Below are 18267 nucleotides of genomic sequence, written 5' to 3'. Positions count from 1 at the left end.
GGTTCTGGAATAGTAATACATGGGCAGTAAGGTTCTGGAATAGTAATACATGGGCAGTAATGTACTGGAATAGTAATACATGGGCAGTAAGGTTCTGGTATAGTAATACATGGGCAGTAAGGTTCTGGAATAGTAATACATGGGCAGTAAGGTACTGGGATAGTAGTACATGGGCAGTAAGGTACTGGAATAGTAATACATGGGCAGTAAGGTTCTGAAATAATAATACATGGGCAGTAAGCATGGTAAGGTTCTGGAATAGTAATACATGGACAGTAAGGTTCTGGAATAGTAATACATGGGGAGTCAAGTACTGGAATAGTAATACATGGGCAGTAAGGTTCTGAAATAATAATACATGGGCAGTAAGCATGGTAAGGTTCTTCAATAGTAATACATGGACAGTAAGGTTCTGGAATAGTAATACATGGGCAGTAAGGTACTGGAATATTAATACATGGGCAGTAAGGTTCTGAAATAATAATACATGGGCAGTAAGCATGGTAAGGTTCTGGAATAGTAAAACATGGGCAGTAAGGTTCTGGAATAGTAATACATGGGGAGTCAAGTACTGGAATAGTAATACATGGGCAGTAAGGTTCTGGTATAGCAATACATGGGGAGTAAGGTTCTGGTATAGTAATACATGGGCAGTAAGGTTCTGGAATAGTTATACATGGGCAGTAAGGTTCTGGAATAGTAATACATTGGCAGTAAGGTTCTGGAATAGTAATACATGGGCAGTAAGGTTCTGGAATAGTAATACATGGGCAGTAAGGTTCTGGAATAGTAATACATGGGCAGTTAGGTTCTGGAATAGTAATACATGGGCAGTAAGGTTCTGGAATAGTAATACATGGGGAGTCAAGTACTGGAATAGTAATACATGGGCAGTAAGGTTCTGAAATAATAATACATGGGCAGTAAGCATGGTAAGGTTCTGGAATAGTAATACATGGGCAGTAAGGTTCTGGAATATTAATACATGGGCAGTAAGGTTCTGAAATAATAATACATGGGCAGTAAGCATGGTAAGGTTCTGGAATAGTAATACATGGGCAGTAAGGTTCTGAATAGTAATACATGGGCAGTAAGGTTCTGGAATAGTAATACATGGGTAGTAAGGTTCTGGAATAGTAATACATGGGCAGTAAGGTTCTGGAATAGTAATTCATGGGCAGTAAGGTACTGGAATAGTAATACATGGGCAGTAAGGTTCTGGAATAGTAATACATGGGCATTAAGGTACTGGGATAGTGATAGTTTGGCAGTAAGGTTCTGGAATAGTAATACATGGGCAGTAAGTTACTGGAATAGTAATACATGGGCATTAAGGTACTGGAATAGTAATACATGGGCAGTAAGGTTCTGGAATAGTAATACATGGGCAGTAAGGTTCTGGTATAGAAATACATGTGGAGTAAGGTACTGGAATAGTAATACATGGGCAGTAAGGTAGTGGAATAGTAGTAAGGTTCTGGTATAGTAATACATGGGCAGTAAGGTTCTGGAATATTAATACATGGGCAGTAAGGTTCTGAAATAATAATACATGGGCAGTAAGCATGGTAAGGTTCTGGAATAGTAATACATGGGCAGTAAGGTTCTGAATAGTAATACATGGGCAGTAAGGTTCTGGAATAGTAATACATGGGCAGTAAGGTTCTGGAATAGTAATACATGGGGAGTCAAGTACTGGAATAGTAATACATGGGCAGTAAGGTTCTGGAATAGTAATTCGTGGGCAGTAAAGTTCTGGTATAGCAATACATGGGGAGTAAGGTTCTGGTATAGTAATACATGGGCAGTAAGGTTCTGGAATAGTAATACATGGGCAGTGAGGTTCTGGAATAGTAATACATTGGCAGTAAGGTTCTGGAATAGTAATACATGGGCAGTAAGGTTCTGGTATAGAAATACATGTGGAGTAAGGTACTGGAATAGTAATACATGGGCAGTAAGGTTCTGGAATAGTAATACATGGGCACTGGAATAGTTATACATGGGCAGTAAGGTTCTGGTATAGCAATACATGGGGAGTAAGGTTCTGGTATAGTAATACATGGGCAGTAAGGTTCTGGAATAGTAATACATGGGCAGTGAGGTTCTGGAATAGTAATACATGGGCACTGGAATAGTAATACATGGGCAGTAAGGTTCTGGTATAGCAATACATGGGCAGTAAGGTTCTGGTATAGTAATACATGGGCAGTAAGGTTCTGGAATAGTAATACATGGGCAGTGAGGTTCTGGAATAGTAATACATTGGCAGTAAGGTTCTGGAATAGAAATACATGGGAAGTAAGGTTCTGGAATAGTAATACATGGGCAGTAAGGTTCTGGAATAGTAATACATGGGCAGTAAGGTTCTGGAATAGTAATACATGGGGAGTAAGGTACTGGAATAGTAATACATGGGCATTAAGGTACTGGAATAGTAATACATGGGCAGTAAGGTTCTGGAATAGTAATACACGGGCAGTAAGGTAGTGGAATAGTAGTACATGGGCAGTAAGGTTCTGGAATAGTAATACATGGGCATTAAGGTACTGGGATAGTGATACTTGGGCAGTAAGGTTCTGGAATAGTAATACATGGGCAGTAAGTTACTGGAATAGCAATACATGGGCATTAAGGTATTGGAATAGTAATACATGGGCAGTAAGGTTCTGGAATAGTAATACATGGGCAGTAAGGTTCTGGTATAGTAATACATGTGGAATAAGGTACTGATATAGTAATACATGGGCAGTAAGGTTCTGGAATAGTAATACATGGGCAGTAAGGTTCTGGTATAGTAATACATGGGCAGTAAGGTTCTGGAATAGTAATACATGGGGAGTAGTCATAGTAACTTATATCATATAATCTTGGCCTGACAAAACAGTGATTGATAGTATGAACATGGATCAGTGTTGTTTGGTTAGTTGTAACCAGCCAGGTCACACACTGAATCCAACAAATCCTAATTTTATTGAGAGGGAATACAGTGTCACACTGATGTCAGCAACATTCCAGCTACAGTATATCAGGATGGCCCGTAAATATTACAGTCCATTTAGTCAGCTCTCTTGACAAGTATCAAATATTGGGGACGAGTGCACAGTGAATGGTGGTGTGTCAGATGACTGGGCCTACGTACCCTGGTACAACAGTGAGGACACTAGACTACTTACAGCACAGAACAGCAGGGCTCCGAGGCAGGCATACACCAGGGTGACATACTGGAACATAGCAGGTGAACGTCTTTATACAGACACATTCACAAAGGATATTTGGCTTTTATTTTCAGATCATGAAGTGTGGTAGACATTAGATTTATAATCATAATGGCAATAAATCAGAGGAATGATGAGATTGAAGGTGCAAATTGTTCAGGTTCACACCAACATCTGCATCAGTAACATCCCTATTTTAGATTAAATGCAAAATATGAATTAAAGTACCCAGGTGTCACTTAAACAGATATTACATATTGACATTGCTTTAAGTTAACGTTGTTCGCTTGTTTTATTAAAAGTGTATCAACCCTTTCTGACGTTGAGGTTTTTCAAATCATAAAAACAGCGGACAAATTTTATCATTTTCCTCTGTTTCTATGAATGAATTAATGAGTTTGGTTTACTATTGCTTTTAACAGCTTTCCAGTTATATCACAGTGTGTCAGTTTGACGTGGGAGGAAAGACCCAAGTGATGCAAGTCTTAGATGTTTACCACTTTGTCGAAACCTACAAGTACAGGTATGGTGCTGACAAACCTACAAAAATAAATGTTGTAAACAGTGGATTTGAACCCACAATCATAGGTTTCTGGTTGGACCAAGGGACACAACTCTACATGAAGTGACTTGCAACGACTTGGCCACCACTGCCCCCTCTGCTCATATGAACACAGTAAGCAACTGCATCCAGTTACTTATGATCGTCTCTGGCATACCTTGCTTCGGATGATTGCACACAGAAGACCGAAGCAGAGCAGCACGATGAGGAAGACAAACAGCATGCCACCCATCATGGTGAAGTCCCACTGAAAAACACAAGAAAGACTTCAATCTTTGGAAGCTCAGAGTGACACTGATTAAACATTTGCAGTGCAGTTAAAGTTGTGATATTTTGATTTTCTCCGGCAAATAATTTGGGTTTGCAAATTGTCACTTCAGATTTCTTAATCTTTTGACATATCAACAACAACAATCAAGGCTAGGGTTGCGACGGGTACTCGAGTACCCGATAACGGGTTGGGTAGCCTAGGACTCGAGTCCAATTTTCAGGACTAGAGTACCCGTTCAGGGGAGATAACTCGTAAGTCACTTCAAAATGGACGACAAAGCGGACAAACGTTCAAATGTTTGGGCGTATTTTGACCTTGATGACACAAAGAAAAAGACCAAATGCCGTCTCTGTGGCATATATATCAGCTACGCAGGTAGTTCGACGAGTTCCATGAAAAAGCATCTAAGTTTTAAACACAAGAACATTTACTTTGATATTCTGCGTCACTTGTGGTTTTAGGTAAGCCATGCAGGCATTTAATAAAAAACATAATACCTTAGAATAGATCAATAGATGTTTGATGACCTTTTATTCACAAAAGCATTACAAACAAGTGGGAAAACATTGAACTATGGGTACTCGAGTCCGGTTCGGGTATTGTCCGCCGGGTACTCGAGTTCAGTTTTTGTACCCGGTCGCAACCCTAATCAAGGCATCATACAATAGTGTTGTAAGATGAAGACAACAGCTTTATTATGTCTAATGGAGCTTGTGATAACTAGTGCTCATCACAGGCATTTGTTTGTTTGTTGTTTAACGCCGCACTCAGCAATATTCCAGCTATATGATGGCGGTCTGTAAATAATCCAGTCTGGACCAGACAATCCAGTGATTGACATGAGTATCGATCCACGCAATTGGGATACGATGACACGCATCAACCCAGTCAGCGAGCCTGACCACCCAATCCTGATCCTGCTAGTTGGCTCTTATGACAAGCATAGTCGCCTTTTACGACAAGCATAGTCGCTTTTTACAGCATGCATGGGTTGCTGAAGACCTATTCTACCCCGGATCTTCACGAGACTCATCCCAGGCAATCAGAAGACACATGTATTTCAAATGAAAGATAATTCCATATGTAACACAGTACTAACCTTCGTCTGGAAAGCAAATATGGTCAGGGACACAGTCACAATCTGCAAGAAAAACAACAAATTATCAGAAAACATCTGAACATGTACTGAAGAGTTACTCAATGTACTGAAAGGTAACTAATAATGACGTCGCCGCCGATATGATGATATGTTGAAATAATGATGATGATAATCCTGTGTGAATATTTTTTCCCTGATCCTAAACAGGCTAGAACTGCCATTACCTAAACATGATCAATCTCAGGTGATTTCCTACATATGAGACAGGTCTCATGAGACAGTTTACAGTGTGATGTAGCTGATCTACTTACAGCAGTGACACCAACAGCCATGAGGACAGCATCCTGGTCATAGTGGCTGCAATACATCAACACGATTGTGTGGCAGTCACATATGGAAAGTACTTTTGAAATATTTCACAGAACGTCAGCTTAATGAGGGAGGAGAGTCCAGGGTACCAAAGTCTGAGATATTTACAAATTAGTGCAAACAAATATCTTGGATTCTAAACTAGGGGTGAAAGGATACAGCAAGGTGACGTGTGTGTGCATGAATATGTGCGTTCCACCACCAGCAGAATCTGGCATGACTGGGGATACATCACTACTCATAGTTGACAGTTACTGCTACTGTTATTAATTTGTAAACACTGTGTCAGGTAAATGGCAATGCGCAGGGTTTAAGGAATGGGGTCAGTTAAAATCATTCATGTCATGGCGATCAGTGCTGGGATTCTCTTATAAGCTTAACAACGTTGGGTTTTGGAATCCATGGCAAGGATCAAAACTTAACATGAAAGCCAAGGAAATTATCAAGATTTATTGGGTCCCTAAATCAAAACAGTAAAGAAAAATTCCTGAGACACCCTTAGTTTCTATGGGGAATCACAGGTCAGAAAATCATGAAACAACTCCCCCATCTGAAAGCCACAATAAACTACAATTTGACTACATGTATTTATTCATTCAATACCAAAAGATTATACAATGTTGTGCATTCCTACTTGTGTTACTATGGAAACAGGATAATCACTGATCTAGAAATTAACAGTGATTCACAAGTATAAACAGATAAAGCCATGCATGAAGGCAATGTGAAGTCAGGTTGATGGGAGTATCTAGCACAGTGCTACAACACAACAATAATAACTGGCTCACCTTGCAACGGTCCCAAGCAGGAATCCTTCACAAATAGTCTGCAAATATATCAAGGACTCATTCATACTCATATATCCATGAATGTTTTCAATGGTGCAAAGAGATGATTTGTTATGAGTGAGTATGATTTTATGCATCTTTTAGCAATATTACAGCTATACGAATAGGGGGGAAGAAACACCAGTATTGGGCTTCAAACATTGTACCATGTGGGGAATCGAACCCAGGCCTTCGGCGTGATGAGGAAAAGGTTCAAACAATTACAAACCATTGTAACTATAAACATGTTTACTAAATTTGCAGTGTCAACATTTGTTATTTTTAAGCTACCACCAAGTGATCTGTAATTATTCATTGAGAAAGGAATCTGAAATATCATCACTAGCTGATGTAGAGATAGTAAAAGTTCCTGTTTCGCCAGTCAAGAAAACTGTTTGTCTTGGTGATGACCACCAAATGTTTCAGCCGAGGAAAAGTGGAAGTTTTCATCAGTACTGACGTCACATTGTGTGTTATGCACAAGATATGTTCCTGGTGTAGCTCTCATTCAATTCAGTGAGTGAGTGAGTGAGTGAGTGAGTGAGTGAGTGAGTGAGTGTGAGTGAGTGTGAGTGAGTGAGTGAGTGAGTGAGTGAGTGAGTGAGTGAGTGAGTGAGTGAGTGAGTGAGTGAGTGAGAGAGTGAGTGAGTGAGTGAGTGAGCTTAACACTGCTATAAACAGTTTTCAGCTACTTCACAGTGTGCCTTCAAAATGTGGAATGAAAGCCTAAAATGATGCAGGTTTTAAGACGATAACCATTTTGTGAAACCCATAAGCACAAGAATGGTGCTTAAAGGATAATCATAACTTCAAATCTGGGTTGGATTTTCTGGGATCATAAGTTCTCCAAAAATAATTTTCAATCTAAATATGGAGTATCTAAAGGAATGATTCAGCTACCAGTGGATGAAATTATTACTTGGAAAACAGGCAGGAACATAATAAAATACTCTGTGTCATTGAGGGATTGCATCCTGAAATCCATCTTTGAATCCACTAAGCGGAGTTGAGCTGAATGTTTAATCAGGAAATGGTATACAAGGGTGTGCGTTATTATCGGTATATCGGTAAATTGACGTTCATACTTTCCACGATACATATCACAGTATCATTTTTTCATGCTCGATATATCGGGTGATTTTAAACAGCTATTTTTATCATGTGTTTAATGTTATGTACAGGCCAGATGCCTTCACTGCCCCGGAGTGTGCATCTGGGGCCTGAAGATGGCTACGTATTTATTGACTGAGTCAACATTATGTTGTACCAGCATCTTGTTCTGTTCCATTAATAAACTTCAATTCATACCTTAATGTGTCAGATTGCTTTTGAATTCAAAATTTAGAATCATACAATATATTGTGATACGTATCACAATACTGCCTTGTTCATCGCAAAATATTGTGAAATCCTTTCAACCTCCAATACCCATCCCTATGGTATACATATTCCTATCCAGCCTTTAACATGTTTAATAAAGTTATTACATACACTTTCCATACAGCTTTCTTGACCTGAATTCACTGACAGGCTCTGTCAGTATGTCAAGTGATATTCTTCTAGAGGTTCCATGCATCAAACAGGAAACTAGTCCATTGAGGTGAAAATTTCTTCAGATGCAGAGAGGAAGTGCTGGTATTAATGTTATTGATGATACCTTTTCATAAAAGTGACAGCATTACTCTATATGTGTGCTGAGAAGGACGAAAATCTACGAATACCGTAAATCTTCATTGCTTACAACCATGTTTACTTCTATTTCTCTCAGTAATTTAGGACTGCCAGTTAGCCCGAATCTAACTCAAAGGTACCTAAATTCCAAGCAGAATGTACCCCACAACTTACAAACACTGCAAGCAGAATCATGTTGGTGGGACTCTGTCGCCGGACGTTCGGACAGCAAGCCAGGACGATGATTGCAATGAAGGTGATGGCCCTGCAAGACACCAAAACACACTGAGAGCTAACACAAGAATCCTACAGCTTATGTGCAGGGTTCAATACATTTTCTTGCAAACCTGTAGTTAGGGAGTTGGGGTCAACAGAGCTTTGAAGTATTTCGGTAATATCCCAGTGTGTCAGCTTCAATAAGTTACTGTGGAGAACGGTGGGCACACACATGGTGCTGACAGACCACGGATCCTAATCAAGGTGGGATTCAAACTCAACAATATTTCAGCTATTATCCTGCTAAATATTCAGGCATGGGACATGCAAACCAGAGGTTGATATCATGTGTCCAAAGTTGGGATTCAAACTCAGATCCTGACAGCTGAACTGTGACTGACAGTGATTGTTTGTTGTTTAACATGTTTAAGGACACAGTCAGTTAATAATCCAGTTTTGAACAGACAATCCAGTGACTGACATCATGAGTATCGATCCACACAATTTGGATATGATGACATGCATCAACCAAGTCAGCAATCCTGACCATCCGATCCCATTAGTCGCCTCTTACGACAAGCATGGGTTGCTGAAGACCTATTCTAACCCAGATCCTCACAGGGTAGCTGTTCTCCAACTTGTCCTCAGGAAGGGCAGAATGATTGACAACACAACTCCATCAGTGTCAGTTTGAGGAAAGAGGTGAGGTGAGGTGAAATGGGGTTTAACGTCGCGTCCCAGATTATTGCACTTATATAGCGACGTGCATGCACGTGTGTGTGTGTGTGTGTGGCTGCTTGTACTAGACCGGACTGATGCCGATTTATAGTGCTAGCTCACTGAGATACCATGCCGCAGTTTAACATGAATACCCCACTCAGACACAGTATACTGACTCCGAGGCGACCAGTCCTTGTTTTAGCCCCTTAATGCCAAGCGCCAGACAGGGTAACAACAAGTACCATCTTTTAACGTCTTTTGGTATGACGCGGACGGGGATCGAACTCCGGACCTTCCGCTCTCCAGGGGACGCTCTAACAATAGACCACAGAGGCGGTCCTTTTTGAGGAAAGATATGTGATGATATGACACATTACAATTTTAGGGTCATTAGTTAACTGCCCTTGCATATTGCTGTGCAAACTATGTCGACAACATAATGTACATGTTGGGACAATTATTTGTGACAATAAATTACACCAAATTTGTCTCCAACTAGAACCAATATATCTTGCATCACTTACAGTGCCAGGAACCACATCCATGGATTGTTCCTTGAGTATTCACGAACCTCATGACTGTAAAGAAACAAAACTATTCATTGACATTTAGTTAATCAATATTCAAAGACATTGTGTAATGGTATGTGGGGAGGGTGGGTGTCTGGGTGTAGCTGCCAGTTACAGTCAGCTCGCCATTACAAACTTACTTCACTGGTCGCTGTGGTTGACTTCAACAGTTCACCTTGACCTCCACCACTGTTGTTATGTAAGTTGCTCTACTGACAACAAATACGCTATTGCCCTGCTCTCCCTTACGTCCTTTCTAAAGACAACTAAGAAGTATGACTGGTCATTTGATGATCTGGAGCCTCAGTACCGGCATCATGTTGCCTGCCTGACACCGGCTAGATCTGATACTAGCCCCCTCATCTCCCAATCAGTCGCTCATATTTTCCAGACTAGACCTAGGGGTCATGTGAAATGTGGATTAATGTTGTGTTCAAGATTTTGAGTGATGTGCATGCATGTGTAGATGGTGTATGTTTGGCTGTTGAACTTGTCCAATCTGACGCCGGTTTTATAATGCTAGCCCACCGAGATCTGAAGATCTGAAGATCTGAGATTGAATCTGAGCTCACCAGTTCTTGTTTTATCCCTTTAATGCCACGGGATCTAACCATGGACTTCTGCTCTCATTACAGATTCTCTATCCATGTGTGGGTGAGTGAGTATGGTTTTACACCGCTTTTAGCAATATTCCAGCAATATCATGCTGGGGGACACCAGAAATGGACTTCACACAATGTACCCAAGTCGGGAATCGAACCCGGGCCTTCGTCGTGACAAGCCAACGCTTTAACCACAAGGCTACCCACCCGCCACTCCCTATCCATTACACCACAGAGGTGGTCAATAAAACAGAACAGACATTAGTACCCACAGTACAGGAGGTGCTTGCAATCATCCGGATTTGTGATTTGAGAAGTTTCAGAGGAGGTGTTCAGATTGATGGCATAGTTTCAAAGATAAGCCTACAGATGAGACTACTGCTGTTTAATCTTTACAAGGTATGTACTGTACCTAATATTTGGGGAATCCCCGGCAAGCTGAGATAACTCACTGCATGGCAGTATACTTACTAAGTCAGAATGTCACATAAAAGAGAACTACCATGAATTCCTCAGTCATACAAAATTGTTTCTATAGTTTACATCAGGGAAGTAATTCAAGGTAAAAGGGCCTATTTCACCTTGGAACCCCCGTGTCAAGACACAGATGGCATGTATAGTTTATATATTTGTGCACTATAGAGACACATGGAGAAACAGCACTTCAGGAAGTGCAATACTTACACATAGAGGAACAGTGACATAATGGCAATGGTGACTGCGATCTGACAGGTGAGAATGCCATAGACCTTGCGGATAAATCCTGCAAATTAGAATGTTTTAGATTTCATCATCACATCCACTGGTCATGGTGATACACTGTATTGAAATATAATACTGTAATTGCCCTTCTCCAATAAGCACTCCCTGACAAACTTCTAGACCAATCTGTAAGTAATCCTTACAAGTGCCCCCTGCTACAAAAGGTACTGAGACCAAACATTTACATGACAGTCCATTCCTTGTGTACATATTACACGTTATTTAACTGTAACAGCAGCTTAGAAGGGGTACGTTATTGTCTAGTGACTACTAAGGAAAAGTTTGAATTAAGTTTGTTCACTCGATCTATTAAAACAAATTTACCTTGATGTGTATGGTTTTAATAAGTGCCCCCATTGTCAATTTAATAATTGCCCATGAACATACCTTGGTTGGATAGGCCGAAAAGCAACATCTCGGGTTAATCAGCCATCTGTCTCACATTTCTACCTATCCCCCTCAGGTCTTTCTACTCCAACCAAAATTCTAGGCCGTCAGCCTTCACTTTATTTAAGTAGTTCTCACAGTACTATGCAGTCAGGTTTAACATTTTTGTTTCATGTAGAGCCTTAAAGGACTAGTACATTGACAGCTATGGGTGTTTTAAAATCATGCATGAAATAATTTTTAATTTCACACCTTTACTTCATGCCCGATTCTCAAACTAAACCAATAGAGCTCCGCACAGGGAAACCGACAACCCAAGCGCTGCACAGAATAAGTGGCTTTGGTCATGTTATTATTAGAGGCAAATTGAAGAGAAAGCTCATGTGTTTTTCTGACAGATGGGTGACTAATTGCCAGTTTTATTGGATTAAAAGCCAGTGTTTATCAAAGCAGTGTTTATCAATATAAATGCCTCAGCCGTATGAAGCCAAAATTATTGCAGAACACTGTTCCACTGAGCATGCTGAGTAGTTAGAAGTCAAGGTGATTTCCAAAACATAGCAACTATTAGTTCTTAAAAACTGATCTATAATAACATCATCAATACATCATGAACTGTAGCACTAGGTGCAATTTATTGTGCGTCAACACATTGGTCATGCTGGTGAATCATGAAATCCCTACTCCACATACTGTTTGGAATATACCTGCATACATTAATAATATTTGTAATATGGAAACGAAATATAGTCAATCTAGCTTTAAATATTCACATATCAAAAAACATATTGAGCAATGCTCAACTGGTTGGTATGGTGGGTACTGAGTCGATTAACAGCCTGTTGCACAGATAATCATGATGTCGATGTTTGCGACTAATTACTGCAAGCACATCGGACAAGTGCCGCAACAGCTGTGTGGACTTTTACATCTCAATGTAGAAGCTGTTGCCTGTGAATATCATTGATCGACATTACACAAATGTCAAAGAAGGGATGTGTCACCATATCTCTTCTTTTTGTAACCACATTAACAGCAATCAGTTTTGCAATATATGCTATCTATGTACCATACACATTATATGATCACCATCATAAAGCTGTCTAAATAGTTTCTTTTCTTTTACCTATCTCGTTTGATTCAAGTGGGGATATTTAATGAGTGTTATTCACCTTACTGTCCTACTGTGCATGCTTTAGTTTAAAGAATGAATAAGACGGCTGAAATGTTGTTGATGGAAAGTTAAATATAAACTTACTATCATCAATATGAAGAGAATACATCAGTACTGTAATTTGTTGTTTGTTTGTTGTTTAACTCAGTACTCAGCAATATTCCAGATATATGACGGCGGTCTGTAAATAATCGAGTCTGGACCAGACAATACAGTGATTGATATCATGAGCATCGATCCATGCAATTGGGATACGATGACATGCATCAACCAAGTCAGCGAGCCTGACCACCCAATCCCGTTTGTTGCCTCTTTCGATATGCATGGGTTCCTGAAGACCTGTTTTACCCCAGATCTTCATAGGATGGATGGTAATTTGTAAATGTGGTAAAATTTGTTTAGATCCTCTTACTGCTCACATCACGCACGTCATACTTTTAACTGCACTTAACTTCTTCATACACTATCCTATCATAAACATAACATTATGAAATAAACATAATAAACAGTGTTCTTGCTGACCCCACAGGAGACAAATAGCAAACAGTCAGTGTGAGGATATTCACATACATGGCCATTCTATATGTATATGTTCTATAGTGTATCACTGAGTAGGTTATATTCTTTCTGTCATCATGATCATCGTCAAATATCCCACATTTTCTAGGACATGTGTTTATCTTACAAAGTAGTATAAAAATGGCAACAAACTTTAACAAAAACTTGTAGTTATTAATGACTGTGTATGTGTCATGATTCTGAAGACTATTCCATTTACATGTCATCAAGTGCAACAGATATTCAGTATTTGTCTCCACACATATAATAGCCTTCAAAATTCATGCTAGTCCACTAGCTCGAGACTACTAAATTGTGCTGAGGTCAAGTCAACATCCAGTGATGGTAGTCCTCAGTTTTGCTACAAATTGGAACTGAATAAAACTGACAGAAAATAAAATCTGATAAACATTTTTGTTTTGTTCAAGCAGGACAAACTACAAACTCTGAGGACAAGTAAAATATAGTTTACAACAGTCTTAAAAAACTGACTTTCTAAGGCTGTATAATGGCCTCGGTGTATACATTTCACTTTTTCAAACACACAAGACGTCCACAAGACAAATGAATTGAAAAAGTACATCTTTGTTTGGAGATTTATACAAGCCGTTTATAAGCAGATTATGCATTATGTCATGTGTGAGATATCGTAATGCGTAGGCGCTATCGTTGTCCATCATGAACATAAGGATATATCATAGTTATACAATACATTACAGATGTACCCATAAGAGCAATGAAGGAAGCAGGGAAATCAACAGAACGACAACTCCTCAATTTCAATATACTAACCAAGCCGGATACTCTTCTCACTGAAGCTGTTGTATTCCTGGAAACCATTGTCGTCCACAACGGGGTCAGCTTCAGGATCATACATCGTGATTCTGAAACACCAAAACTGTCCTTGTTGACTGAGGAAATAACTACACAGCCATCGCTGTGTACAATGATGTAGCTCGAAGAAAAGTAAATAGTCCGTCACGGCATAAAGTTTCTTTGAGTTTATTTGACCTATTGTAATGCCTTTTGTGATTGTAAACCTAAAAGGTGTTTTAATAAAATTTGTTAAATGCTCTTGTGTGGTTATTTACTGATTTCACTATTTAGCTCTGAACAACTGATTGAATTTCAATTTGGAAATCACCTCGTAACAATAGCAATGGCACCTACAGTGATTCCTCGACATAACGCTCCTCAATATACCACTACTCCGGATGCACTGTGGGGTAAACCTTGGCTCCCCAAAATGCATGAGGAATTTCCCTTAAAAGCATGTTGATGCAAATAAAGTGACAAAGTGTCTATGATCATGATAATAAGTTTGAAAGACTAACTGATGCTACTATTTTCATTGTCCCAGTGGTCTAAATTAAAATATGCTGTGCGTTTGACTTTTAACACAGTGAAGTTGTGCTTCAAACTTGAGGTTGATATGGAATCTTTTTTATCCTTCTTAAGACAGACCAAATTAATAACTTGTCCAACAGATTTATATCCTCAAAACACCTGAACAATGGAAGGAGAAAAAATGTATATCAGAAGGATATTCCCCACTACTCTGTATCTAGTTCTGAATAATCATCACAGATGATGCATTCAAGATGTATATATGTTCCAAGATATACTTGACCTCAATGAGTCCTGTGGAGGACCAAACAAGGGGCATAACCCTGTAAAAGTTATATTTGCCACTGTGATTTTTAAACTTGATTAACATATTTATCCCTTGATCATGCTATCCCTTGGTGATAATACAAGCAAGATGTCATCCTTGTATCCATAGAAGTTTCCAAGAAAAAAATGTCCCATTTTGGGGTACATTGCACCATGCCAAAACATATAAGGCTTGTTTTTATTTACATCAGCATGTTCAGTGAGGTAAATAGACTTGAGTGAGTGAGTGAGCTGAGTTTAACTTTGCTTTGAACATGTTGAACACTATTCCAGTCATATCACAGCATGTCAACTTAAAGTGGGAGGAGAGCCTCGAAATGATGCAGTTCAGAGAAACCTATTAACACTAGTATGGTGCTGACAAACCTAGAAACAAGTATGTAACCTTAGCCATCAGTCCGAAGCCTGAGTATAGTAAAATTCTGTTTGGTCTTGTAAACTCAGGTAATAATAGCATATATAAAAACACCAAATGCTACTGTCATTGATGACAAGAGCCAAGTTTGGGCTAGTAATCTGAAAGGTTTTTGGCACAGACTGTTGAAACATTATCAGGCCGAACCCGGATTCGAACACAGAACATAGGTATCTGACAAGCCCAAGGGACACAACTCTGCACAGGGAATGGTGGTGCCTTAGCCCCCACACAGACATAGATACAATGTAAAGATAACAGTTATGAATTCAAACATAGGACATAACAGCAACCTTCACAAGTGGTACAATTTAATTCTTTACCATGCAACATGCATCCATCATGCCCTAAGCATGACGCTTACCACTTTGGTGAAACCCATGAGCACGGGTATGGTGAGTGAGTGAGTTGTGTTTAATGTCGCTTTTAACAGTATTCCAGTTATATTCTTAGACGTTTACCACTTCGGTGAAACCCACGAACACGGGTATGGTGCTGACAAACCTAGAAACTTAATTGGGGCGAACTGGGATTTGAACCCACAATCATAGGTTTCTGGCGTGCCAAAGGGACGCAACTCTGCACAGCGAATCGCGGCGCCTTAGACGACTGGGATACCCGTGCCCCCCGCATGGGTATGGTGCTGACAAACCTAGAAATATAATAGGGGCGAACTGGGATTCAAACCAACAATCATTGGTTTCTGGCGTGCCCATGGGACGCAACTCTGTTCAGCGAATTGCAGGGCCTGAGATGATTTGGCCACCCATGACCCCTATCATTTTCTGAATCATAACTGTTCAGGCTAGTTTTGAACCAAAATAATGCCAATGAGTTCCCAAGGTACAAAAGCTCAATTTCATAAGAAATAATAAACTTGATTTGTGAGGATGTGCAAAAATGCCTTTTTGTTTTAAAACTTTACTCACTGTCTCACTTCTGGGTATGTTGATTACTTAAGTTCTCTGCTTATTGATTATACTTGGTTGGTCCAAACACAATTTTTATCTACTCTCCCGAACATTGTGTTAATCCTTTTTCCTTTCGCAAGCTATCAATTAATTGCAAGATGAAAAGGTAGAATTAGAGCCATGTAGGACGAACTGTAGGGGTCAGTGGGGGTTGTGCCCCTTTCTCGTGGGTTCACAGTGAAGGGAGCCAAGTGTTGAAAAAAGTAAAATAAATACACTTGTCAATGTATTTTTAAAATTTCATTAGTTTTTAATTTCAGTTTTAGTCCTTTTAATCTTCACCATGTTCACATGAAAATATCAAGAAAGCAGGATGTGTTTATGTGCTGAACAAAATTTATCCATGTGCAATACAATAGTAACACACAAATCGACAAAGCTGATGAATTTCCAAAACATTTTTGGTATGACTAGGAAAATTAACACTGAGTTCATCAGTGAGGACTTAGGTCAATCAACAGCAAGGCAACCTTATAATACCAGCTTATGGTTTCAAGACATGACAGAGAGAGTAACACTTGTTATTCATTGCACTTCTACAGCCATAGAATCATCCGCCACACAGAAAGTTGGGGAACTGAATTCTAAAGGTGCTCCCTCTTATTTCAGGACAGTGCGCATTAGAAGAATTATGGTATGTTTAATTTAAGGTGCAGACCGCTCACATATCCTTGCATATTGTGTTTTCGAGCCCCTAAGAAGTATTTCTCATTATGTGTCTAATAACAATCGCAAAGCACGAAAAATAAGTCTTACCTTTGAGCACATTTATTTTTATTTACAATTTGGATAGTAAATGACCACATCTTGTCAATTTAATCGTGAGAATGCCTCGCCAAGCATGACAAGTCAAGCAGTCGCCAACTTGTTATTGTTACCTGATTTCGAGCCCCTCCATGACAGTCAAGTTAAAAATAAATGCACAACATGATCAGTCACATGACATTACAGACAGGAAGTTTACCTACAGCAGCCAATACATCACCAGTGCATATGATTGTTCTGATGCAAAACTGTCATCAGATCAAGTTTGATTAAAATGTGCATTACTGAAAAAGTAATGTTTGAGGCATGTTTTCATTACTTTTTTAATATCTTACCTCGTGTAGCTTAATTCGTAAAATAACTTCAGCGACAAGTGGTGAACATTTTAATGTCTTCAGTGATCTTAGATGCGTCTACTTTGATTACATTACTAAGCGCATGGTAACGTATTGTTTAGGGGCTTGAAAACAAGTTACGAGGGGATATATGATGCATACTACAGCTGAAAGGGATAACAGTCAAACGTCCTAAGACCCTTAGAAATGCATTATACACCCAACATCTATCCCAAATCAGTGCAACATATGGTGAATATTAGCAATCAGTTGTCAATGTAATGTTTATCAATGGGACCGATTTGTTTGTCATTACACTCAACATGAATAAAGCTATATAATAGCATAAAATAACGTCAAAAGATCCAAATTAATGAGGTTTGACATGTATTCAAAACAATCACATTTGCAGTTGTACTTTTTAATACATGACACACACTGATACAAACTCATATGGATTCTTGTTACCCCACGTTATCAAAATGCGAAATGACTAGGTCACACGTGTCTTTGAATAAGTGATACACTTATTACGCTGAAAACGAAAATAGCAAATGAATTGTCAGTTCGATTCGAGTGTTTCTGTCATATTGTCAAAAGTAACAATGACAATCATAAGTAAATCGTGATGAAAATTTCATGTCAAATAACAGATGTTACATAATTTCTCCAGTTACATGATTAATATGGTCTTGTGGGGTATGTTTTTCGCCCTGTTTTTCTTCAGAGCGTGCAGCTTGGGCTCTCTTTTGCGCTTAAGGCTCAGCAACGTCTGCTTGAAAATATGACAACTATCAATACAAAAACATGCTATCGAAGGAAAATAATTCTGTCTTACGGAAAAAGTGAAAATTCAACCTACAGTTAGTTTATGATGTACTTGACAGCTTGCTAGCAGACAACAAGCAAAGTAGAATTTTCCCGTATCCACAACCGGAAGTTATGTTTTCATCATCATCGGTTTGAGCAGTGCAACTCATAACACATGTTGGCCACTAAGTTAAAAAATAACGTTCCAAAATTACAATGTTTGTACTAACTGATATACATAATATTTGTATAAAGAACAGAACAATAATAATTATATAAAAGCCGGTAACTG

General features: G+C 39.2%; 1 protein-coding gene across 1 annotated transcript in view; it reads right to left on the bottom strand.

Moving 5' to 3' along the window:
- Positions 1-18126, bottom strand: part of LOC124112185 (protein lifeguard 1-like) — a 25398-nt gene extending 7272 nt beyond the window's left edge. The window contains exons 1-10 of the mRNA XM_046472179.2: positions 18028-18126; positions 13798-13889; positions 10809-10887; positions 9478-9531; positions 8192-8282; positions 6308-6345; positions 5462-5507; positions 5151-5192; positions 3938-4027; positions 3177-3224 (exon numbers count right to left, since the gene is read on the bottom strand). Coding sequence (XP_046328135.1) covers positions 3177-3224; positions 3938-4027; positions 5151-5192; positions 5462-5507; positions 6308-6345; positions 8192-8282; positions 9478-9531; positions 10809-10887; positions 13798-13882 — 573 coding nt within the window. The 5' untranslated portion in view covers positions 13883-13889; positions 18028-18126. The remainder of the gene's footprint in view (positions 1-3176; positions 3225-3937; positions 4028-5150; positions 5193-5461; positions 5508-6307; positions 6346-8191; positions 8283-9477; positions 9532-10808; positions 10888-13797; positions 13890-18027) is intronic.
- Between the last annotated feature and the right edge of the window lie 141 nt (positions 18127-18267).

Source organism: Haliotis rufescens, unplaced genomic scaffold, assembly GCF_023055435.1.
Source record: "Haliotis rufescens isolate VD_foot unplaced genomic scaffold, xgHalRufe1.0.p SCAF_4, whole genome shotgun sequence".
Taxonomy (NCBI): domain Eukaryota; kingdom Metazoa; phylum Mollusca; class Gastropoda; order Lepetellida; family Haliotidae; genus Haliotis; species Haliotis rufescens.
The sequence above is the reverse complement of the archived record's forward strand: the minus strand, read 5'-3'. Positions and strand labels throughout refer to the sequence as shown.